The sequence below is a fragment of the Primulina eburnea genome, chromosome 8 (assembly GCF_022965805.1).
Source record: "Primulina eburnea isolate SZY01 chromosome 8, ASM2296580v1, whole genome shotgun sequence".
In the NCBI taxonomy this organism is placed as follows: domain Eukaryota; kingdom Viridiplantae; phylum Streptophyta; class Magnoliopsida; order Lamiales; family Gesneriaceae; genus Primulina; species Primulina eburnea.
In genome coordinates this window covers 21518311-21527873 of record NC_133108.1, presented here as the reverse complement: position 1 = coordinate 21527873, position 9563 = coordinate 21518311, and the positions used below count along the sequence as shown (strand labels likewise).

General features: G+C 32.2%; 1 protein-coding gene and 1 long non-coding RNA gene across 2 annotated transcripts in view; both read right to left on the bottom strand.

Moving 5' to 3' along the window:
- Window positions 1-1539: 1539 nt before the first annotated feature.
- Window positions 1540-2402, bottom strand: LOC140837835 (uncharacterized). The gene is made up of 2 exons (XR_012119476.1): window positions 1856-2402; window positions 1540-1742 (listed from the first exon to the last, which is right to left on the bottom strand). It is a non-coding gene; the product is annotated as an uncharacterized lncRNA (long non-coding RNA).
- Window positions 2403-2506: 104 nt separating this feature from the next.
- LOC140839084 (uncharacterized) overlaps window positions 2507-9563 on the bottom strand; it is a gene marked incomplete at its 3' end in the record, with an annotated part of 53126 nt that continues 46069 nt past the window's right edge. The window contains exons 2-5 of the mRNA XM_073205718.1: window positions 3619-3700; window positions 3170-3252; window positions 2808-2908; window positions 2507-2644 (exon numbers count right to left, since the gene is read on the bottom strand). Coding sequence (XP_073061819.1) covers window positions 2507-2644; window positions 2808-2908; window positions 3170-3252; window positions 3619-3700 — 404 coding nt within the window. The remainder of the gene's footprint in view (window positions 2645-2807; window positions 2909-3169; window positions 3253-3618; window positions 3701-9563) is intronic.

The following is a 9563-nucleotide window of genomic DNA, read 5'->3' as shown; positions in this document are numbered from 1 at the left end:
ACCTCTACACGGGGTCCGTGCCTTTGTTCTTCTGGAGTGTCTTTTTCCAGAGTCTACACGGACCCCTACACGGACCTAAGCACGGGGTCCGTGTCTCCCCTCTTCTGCACACACATTTTACAGTACCTACACGGACCCAGAGCCAGACCTGGGCACGGGGTCCGTGTCTTGCATATTTTGGGGAAAATATTTTAGCATGCTTTGAGGTTCGATGTCATGGTTTAGTGCAAGGGTTATCAAGGTCGTGTCATGGGAAATTATGGAATGTCCTAAGAAATGATTGAGCTTGAGAGTAAGCATGATATTTACGTCTAAGCTTTTCAAGTTAAGCCTTTGAATCCATGTTAGTATGTTGCAACAATGACCCGATCGACGTCCAACGAATCCCTCAACGCCAAGTAAGTATGTTTGACGTGCAAAGAAAATATTTTAAGTCTCTGGAGATATGCTAAATGTCTTGTGACCAAATTATGTTAGGATTGGAAAGCGTTAAATTATGAAAGGGGACCAACCAGCCCGTTAAATTATGAACGGGGATCTCATGTATATGGCAGTGGATACGTCCCTGTCAGCTCAGTACTGTGGTTTGTCTGGTCAGGCATTTATTATGTTATGGGTCACTTGCTTTGAAACATGCCTCTAAGAAAAATGATGAAGTTATGTATGTTCTAGTATGCAGTATGTTTATGACAAGTTTTCACGTTATGGCACGTCTACACTAGTAGAAAAATCGCTTTTTACTTCGCGTATTCAATGAAGTAATAAGGTAGTTAATTGCCGAAGTATATGGACGTGAAGTATTAGATGTACCTTTTACTTTGCATAATAACCGAAGTTGTATGATTGAAAATACTGAAGTCTTTGGCCGGTTTTCGAAGGAAAACTGGTCCAGAATTGGACCGGTGCCGAAGTAAGAAATGTGTTTTACTTCATCGATTATTGTAAATAATGAAGTAATATATTATATATAACTTCATCTTAATTATTATTTAGCGAAGTGGTTTATAATATTTTACTTCATTATTTACAATAATCGACGAAGTAATTCATCTGAAAGACTTCGTAGTTATGTATTTTGATGAGGTAATAGACACAAACAACTTCACAATTTATCTTATTTGTGAAAATAAATATAATCTATAACTTCAGCATTTATCCTATTTGTTGAAGTATTTTATATTATGTTACTTCAAAATTTACATTTACTGACGAAGTAAGTGGTTCGAAAGACTTCAGTAATTTGTATTTTGATGAAGTAATTGCTCAAAACAACTTCGCTTTTACAGAACAATGTTGAAGTAAATTAATTCTATCACTTCGTCTGATTTCTTATTGACGAAGTATTTAATATTATGTTACTTCACAATTTGCAAATAACAACGAAGTAATTTACCTGTTACACTTCATTTTTTTTTATTTTGATGAAGTAATTGTTAAAAAAAGACTTCGCAATATATGACTTAATACACTAATATAATTATTAAACTCATAAATTATCCATCTAAAAATTATTAATATCCATGAATTCACAATTACATATTCATCAATCCACAAGTAACCCAAAAAATATATCCACAAAACCAAAAGTATATCCAAAAATCCACAATGACAAACAAAATATTTGTCCCAACATACACCATACATCTAAGCACCTACATAGGATAAACAAATTCACTCCATTCACTTCTGACCTCGTCATATTGACATTGGGTGTAATATTGGTTCTTGATGCATCCTGCAAACTGAAATTTGAAAAAAAAAAAAAATACATTAGATTCTTCTATTTCAAATAAAAATTGACAGATATAAAATATATCAGTACTGCTAGAGGCAGATTTCATTTGAAAGTACGAACTTATTTCATTTGCATCTTGAAATAACACCGGATAAAAATTCATAACATGTCACCACTCTCCAGCTGAGATAGCGTCTGTTGTTTCCATCTAGTCTACATCCATTACATATTACCCCAATTGCATGAAGACAATTGCACTTACTAAACCAATTTAATCAAGATATTATATAAATAATTTCGAAAAACCACAAAACTTGAAATAAGTCACCACCCAAATAGAAAAATGATGTAGCATATCGAACACCAAGCAAATTTATTTATCCATGGACCAGTAACGCACACATATATAACACATCAAACCGAAAGCATACAAAACACAAACAAAAGGCATAAATTGTCTTTAATTTCCGGTGAAGAAATGCGCGCCCTAAACTCGGATATGCCCCTGCAAATATGTGTCAATTATAATTATTAAAACATAAAAACGTAAGGCTAGATGAGCCGCCAAGCTAGCTAGGAAAATTAAAACTTAATCTTGGAACACAAATATAATTAACCCATGCTTAAAAACAATTATAAGAATTTCCCGTGTACAATATATTTTTTTTCGAAGAACAAGCTGTCACAAAAAAGTAAAACCATATTAATTTGAGGATTAACGTAAAGAATTAATATATGAGACAATTTTGATATGATTAACATGATGCATGTACCAATAAACGCCAAGTGTAAAGAAGAATTCCTAGATATAACCTGTGAGTAATGTGTATCTAAATCAACAGCTGCTCTCTGCTCAGGAGTTTTTGCCCTCAGAAAACGAATTGCAATCGACAAACTCTGGCGATCGATCTGAAAACGTAAGAATTATTTTGACATCTTACACAAATACACCCGTTCAAATGATGTACTACATCAAATTCTAAGAATCGGCAACAACCCTTTCATTGCAAAATTTCCAAAAACAAATCATTAGATGCCAAACCAAAGAGATCCTACCTACAAGGATTCATACCTTTGGTATACATTCATAACCTCCACCAGTTACATTTAATAGAGCCAAAGATAAAACTCTTGCAGGTACCATCGATGCCAATTTACAAGCAATCATAGGTCCTGCATTATAGAAAACGAGCTCATAATTAACCAAAAAACCCACTTGATGCAGAATTTTGATTCTACAGAGGTATACTTAATATTCTGCAGACATATTTAGTAATAGAAACAACAGAAACATTGTGGAACTCTCCACTTTAAGGACCCAAAATCTATTCCGGAGAAGCGAAATGAGAATCGAATTCCATTAAACTCATACCTAAAGGAGAAGAACTTGGTCAAAAAAATGCCAACTTAAAATTGTAAAGTCAAAGAACTAACCCATTGAATGGCCAAAAACATGAGCTTTTTTCCAACCCAAGTGATCCATTAAAGCTATTACATCGCTTGCCATAGTTTTGGTCCTGTTAAAGTACATTCATCCTCTTCAATAACACGAGATAAATGCAAAGATACAACTCAAATTTTCACAAAAATTTGAATCCCACTCTTATTCAAGAAGAATTAAAGTGGGTCACACATAAAAATCCAGTCTTGAAAATATTTTAAAGATTATTCTATTTTTCCACCATGTAACAAAAGATGCATAAAACTAACACAAAAAAACCGAAGATAAAATATAAAGTAGAAAATCATAGTATAAGGATAATTAAATGAAGAAAAAGTAATATAATAGCCAAACAATCATATATAAGTTTCTAACAACGCAAGGAAATTATTAATTATCTTCAACTAAAGCTAAAGATTTATAATGTATAGTAGTGTATTACGTATATTCAAATTTTTTGCTGGGAATGGAGCTCCGACCGATTCCACGATTATCAAACGCGCAAACTTCCACACCAGAACCGACTCAATTTTTGTAAGTGGTGGTGGCCATTTTCAATAAATAACTCAACAGAGGTACGACAACAAGAAATGAACCAATTATCGTTCCAATCAATATCATACCTCGGGAAACTGGTGTCGGACTAACACAGGTAAAGAAATATTGTTCCAGTCAAAATGGAGAAGAAACAAAGGCGCAGGGGACGGCGGTTGTGTATCTCAGTTGCTTCTTCCGTCTCAGTGCTTTGAACGGTGGTGGTGTTTTGCTTCCCTCTCGGTGAGTGGAACGGCGTGGTGTTAGGGTTAATTTTGAAGGAAAATGTGGATCGATCTAATGAGCTCGTCTCTGAAAGAAATGTGATATAATCGAGATTAATCAGCGACGGTTTCTAAAACGCCGTCGCTCATAGCAACGGTTTCTAAAACTCCGTTGCTATTAGCGACGGTTCTTAAAACAACCGTCGCCGATTAAATCGGCGACGGTTTTACTTCAGCATGAACTTATTTTTCTTATTTTTAACTTCATCAATATTGATATGCCGAAGTAAAATATAATAAAAAAATATAGTGAAGCCCGTGTTTTTAAACATCCGAAGTAAAATATATTATTTTACTTCGGTTGTGTTATTACTGAAGTTATTGGTAATATATTACTTCGTAATTTATTATTACCGAAGTAAAGTCTGCCGAAGTAAAATCTGATTTTTCTACTAGTGCTATGTTATGTACGTATGTTCAAGTTTTAGTACGCAAATTCAAGTTCAAGTATGTATGTTCTATTTTAAAGTTGCATGCGGTTTTATTATATATTACTCGCTATTTCCCAGTTTATACGTGTTGAGTCTTTAGACTCACTAGACTTGATCGATGCAGGTGAGTATGTTGATGAGGAGACAGGAGGTGGCGACCAAGGGGTAGGCTTGAACTGAGCGAGAGGCTAACCCGAGGACCACAATGTTTATGTTTTTATGCAAATGTTAATTTACTTTGATTTCATGTTTTGAGGGAAACACTTTGAGCAAACTTTTTGTGAGCAATTTTATTGTGGTTATTTTGAACAACCATGTCTTATAAGGGACTTGGTTGAGATATTTTATGGCAAACTTTGAATGTTATTTTATGTTTAAGAAACTTTTTAAATTTTTCCGTAAATTTTGAGTATGAAAAGTATGGTACGTTACATGATGAGTAAAGGAAGAATATGGTGTGCCTTTTGCATTTTAAACGCATGATTTTACGTTGAAAAATAGAAGAACGACGACGAACGATCTTGGCTTCAATTTACATGACAATACCAAACTCTCCTTGATGTGCTTGTGGGTGCAGAGGGTTTTTGGAATGAAAAGAAAGTCTGAATTGTGTTGCTAGGGTGGAGGCATGGGTTTGTAATGGTTGTGGGGGTAGGTTAGTACATTATATAGTTAATTAAAATACTAATTAAGCTTAGGCCCATTAAGAAGGTTAATTAAGCCCATTAGAGCTTAATTAAAATATTAAAATTATCTTGTTTTAATAAAGTTTTTTAATTTATTCACGGGGTTGTCAAAAAGTTCGTATTTTTGTTGCAAAATCCAACATCGATAAAAATTACGCATCGGCGTATAAAATCACCTCAAAAACCTTTATTTTCAAAAATAAGAAAAAATATCAATCATATTTTAAATAATTAAAAACAATTCACCACTAAAAACATTTTCTATTTTTCAGCCATCGGTCTTCGTTTCTCGATCGCAACTCGAATAACTTTTATAAATGCATTTTAATGCAAACATGAAGAAAAATATATTTTAAACATGCAAATATGCACAACATAATTAATTCACGCAATTAAAACATTTAATTAAAATACAGGAGAATTTAATAACTTGCGTGGCGTTACAAATATAATTTGATCGTAGAATTGCTTTTATACTGTTGTTCGCATCTGGATTTCACTTAGATAAGCTTGTCGTGTTCTGCAAACTGGTCGGCTCCTAACCGATGTTTTGAATTGGTCAGTTGAATTGATCTTGAACTGGTTTGGTGAAATCAGTCGGCTCGTCAGCTGGACTGATTTCGCTGCTTCAGTTGAACTGGTCAGCTGTGCTCTTCATCAATTGATATCTTCATCAGCTAGCCGTGCTTCTGAAATTCTTCTGCTGAACTGCCTATCAACTAGACAATCAGCTGAACTGGTTCAGTTTGGATGATCAGTTGGCACTTTCAGTTTGCGTATCGATAGCTTGGCTCGATAACTGATCAGTTCGAATCCTGATCAGTTCTAATTTCTGCGTACTTAGATAAAATCATTATAAACAAAATAACAAATTTTGTTAACATTAAAATCAAGATTGCGAATATAAAATATTTCAACACAGACATTATTTATATAGTCAATAATTATTGGGCTGGATAGGCTAGTCCAAACAATGGGTCTGCCCCTCCTGACATCTGACGTGATGTTTGTAGGTCTGGTTCATATAAGAGTTGTGAGGAAGTTTATTTTCTTCCCAAAAAAAACTAAAATTAAAGTTTATGAGGTTGAATGGTTAAATGATACTTTTAAATTATAATTTTTTTAATAAATATATCATAAGTTGGTTATTCCAAATAATTTGAAGTTATACTTAATTAATTTCTTGATAATTTTTCTTATCATATCGCGGGTTTATTTTGTCATATTAATTGTCTTTTTAATAATTAATTATCTTATATTAATCAAATTATTAATTATATATATTAAAACAAATTAAATCGTTCAATTTAAATTACTATATTACCATTAATAAAAAATATTATTAATATTTTATTAATTATTAAAAAAAATGATATTTCATCATTTCATCTCAAATTTAATCAATAAATCAAAAAAATTATTATTTATCAATCAAATTAAATAATATATTATGTATATATTTTTATTATATTAGATTATTTATTTAGATATATCATATTTTTAACTTCAGACGATACTCAAGATAACAATTTATACTATAAAAAAGGCCGCTTACAGTAGTCGGTTTCCACCTTCTCTTCATTTTATAAATTTTATAAGTTTGTGATGGCCAGTTTCCTCCAGGTGACAGGTAAGATAAAACACACGTGTCCTATTTTGATTTCTCCAGCACACAAGAGTTTGTGCTTTCTAAAAAAGACCGCTTACAGTAGTCGGTTTCCACCTTCTCTTCATTTTATAAATTTTATAAAATAAAAGGTATAATGGCGCAGAGCTCTTTAATTTTTTTTATTTTTTTTTGTTTTTATTTATTATAAATATTTATATTAAAAATTATAAATATTATTTAAATAATAATTTAATATTAATAAATTATTTTAATAATTAGATATAATGATTTATAAATAATAATTAAGGAATAATTTGATTTAATAAATAATAAGAAAAAATTAAATAAATAAATAAAAAATATGGAATAATTTGATTTAATGATTTTTTTAATGTTTTTTAATTAATATAAATATGTATTAAATATTTTTAATAATAATATTATATAAATGAAGAGTAAAATTAAATCGTGTCGATATAAAATATAATTCATAATAAAAATTCAAACACAAAAAAATTAATTATAATTATAATACTAATATTAACATTAATTATAATTATATTGTTAAATTTGTAAATAAATAGTAAACAAAAAGAATATTTTAGGAATATACTTTTTAGTGTAAGATTTGAAGTAAATGGGTTGGAGATGGATGTTATATTTGGTGCAGAAACTGCACTATTTTGGTGCAGTAACTGCACCAAAATAGATTTATGGGTTGGAGATGGCCTGAGGGTTTATATTATTATTTTTATTATATTACATATGTGGTCTTTATTGCAATAGTGGACATCTGTAATTGATCAGAATAAAATGGCCATAAAAATTTGCTCTGCGTGACCACCCTGCTTTGACAAATGTTCCCAGAATTCAACATACATTTCAATAACTTTTGTTATTTATTAAAATAAAACAAAAGGTGTTTTACATAATATTGTTGCTTGAAAATTACTCACGATCTCGATGAGTTTGCGAAGAATTGTATTAAAAATCGAATCCTTACAAACTCGATGTCATGCTTCAATTGTTGATCTCGGTTTTCTACACGCCCAAACGCAGCGGAAGTTTTAAAATTTTTTTTTTATTTTATTTTGAAAAACAAAATAATATAGCTTTAGACGCTCGTATGATTTAAATCAAAACATTCATAGGGTGTTAGAATCGTTATACTTTTGGTGAATTAATCACTGGACACCAACCGATCCGGTATAACAGATTTGGCTCTTGATGAATCCCTACGAACTCTCTTCAAGAGGCTCCTTTCGTTTCGTCTAATCAGGTCCACGACTGAAATGTTTGATTCTCTTCCAAATTGCACTAGAAAATTTGGAAGAACTTTTACGTTGAGATCAAATATTTGTGAGAGGAATCAAATTCCTTTTCTTGAAAAATGGCCTAAATAATTTTGGAGAGTTTTTATGCCATTCACGTGGATGGCTATCTCCAAAAGATGGGTGGAGGTTAGGTCAATCTATATTTTATATTAAAAACAATAATCTTGACCTAAATTCCATAATTAACTTTAATGGGCTTGATTAATCAATTGGGCTAGTCCAACTAGTTTAATTAATTAATCAAGGTCCATTAATAACTTTAATTATTTAATATGTTGGACTTGTACTCCTACAAGCCCATTAAACATACTCTCAATATATTTAATTTAATATTTAATAAACTCAACCTTTGAACTTAATAAATTAAATATATTATAAATTCAACATTTGAATTTAATATTACAAATTCAACTCCTTGAATTTACTACCTCCAAAATTTAATATTTAATAAACTCAACTTTTGAGTTTAATAAATTAAATCATCAAAATTTTATAAATTCAACTCCTTGAATTTATTCTCTCCAAATTTCATAAATTCAACTTCTTGAATTTACTAACCCATAAATTCAACTCCTTGAATTTATTTTCTCAAAATTTAGTTATCATAAATTCAACTCCTTGAATTTACTATATCATAATATAAATTCAACTCTTTGAATTATTATCTCAACGGGAACAAACGATCCAGTGCTTGTGTGACCCTCAATGGTTCAGGGATACAGCTAGCCGTGGGTTCACAACTCTTTGTGATTCAGGACAGAATCCTTTATTCGGGCTTACCCTAGTTAGCCCCATTCTTTCTATCAACACCTTGATCAAGAATGTCAGAACTCATTTCTGATTGCACCCATCGGATCATGGTAAGAGCGTCTAGTAGCATTGCCCCATGATCCCCTAGGTATCACTGATAGTGCCTGCAAGAACCAGTCGATTATGATTAACGTACAGTACGATCCCTTCATCTCATATATCCCGATCGAATCTGCAACCATTGGTTCATCGAGGGTTGCATATTAATTCGATAACTATGTGATAACTATAATAGTGGCATCGCGTGTACTATTTGGAGAACTCCTTCTCCAACGTACATCTCGTACTCTGGCCAGAGATTCCATGCACTATTATTTCATTAGATCACATAGGATATCCACACCCGTAGGTGAGCGGTGAATCCCCGACTACAATGCACTGGCTCCTATATGTGTCGCAACTGTACCCAACCTCGCCACCTGATGACTCTCCTGGAGCCGGTAAACGAGTCAAAGCACAGCCCTAGCATATAGAGCCTCAGTGTTGTCCCGGGTCGTAAGGACTAATGGTGTACAATCATAACCACGAACTTATCCTCTCGATGAATGATAACCACTTGGAAAGTCCGAGGGAGGGTTGTTCGGTATAATCATCATATGACTACCCATCTGTATGTTTGGACATCTCTATGCCCTTACCAAGAAACGCAGTACACAACATCACAGATGCTAGTCTCGAGCTCAAGCGACCTTTATCCAA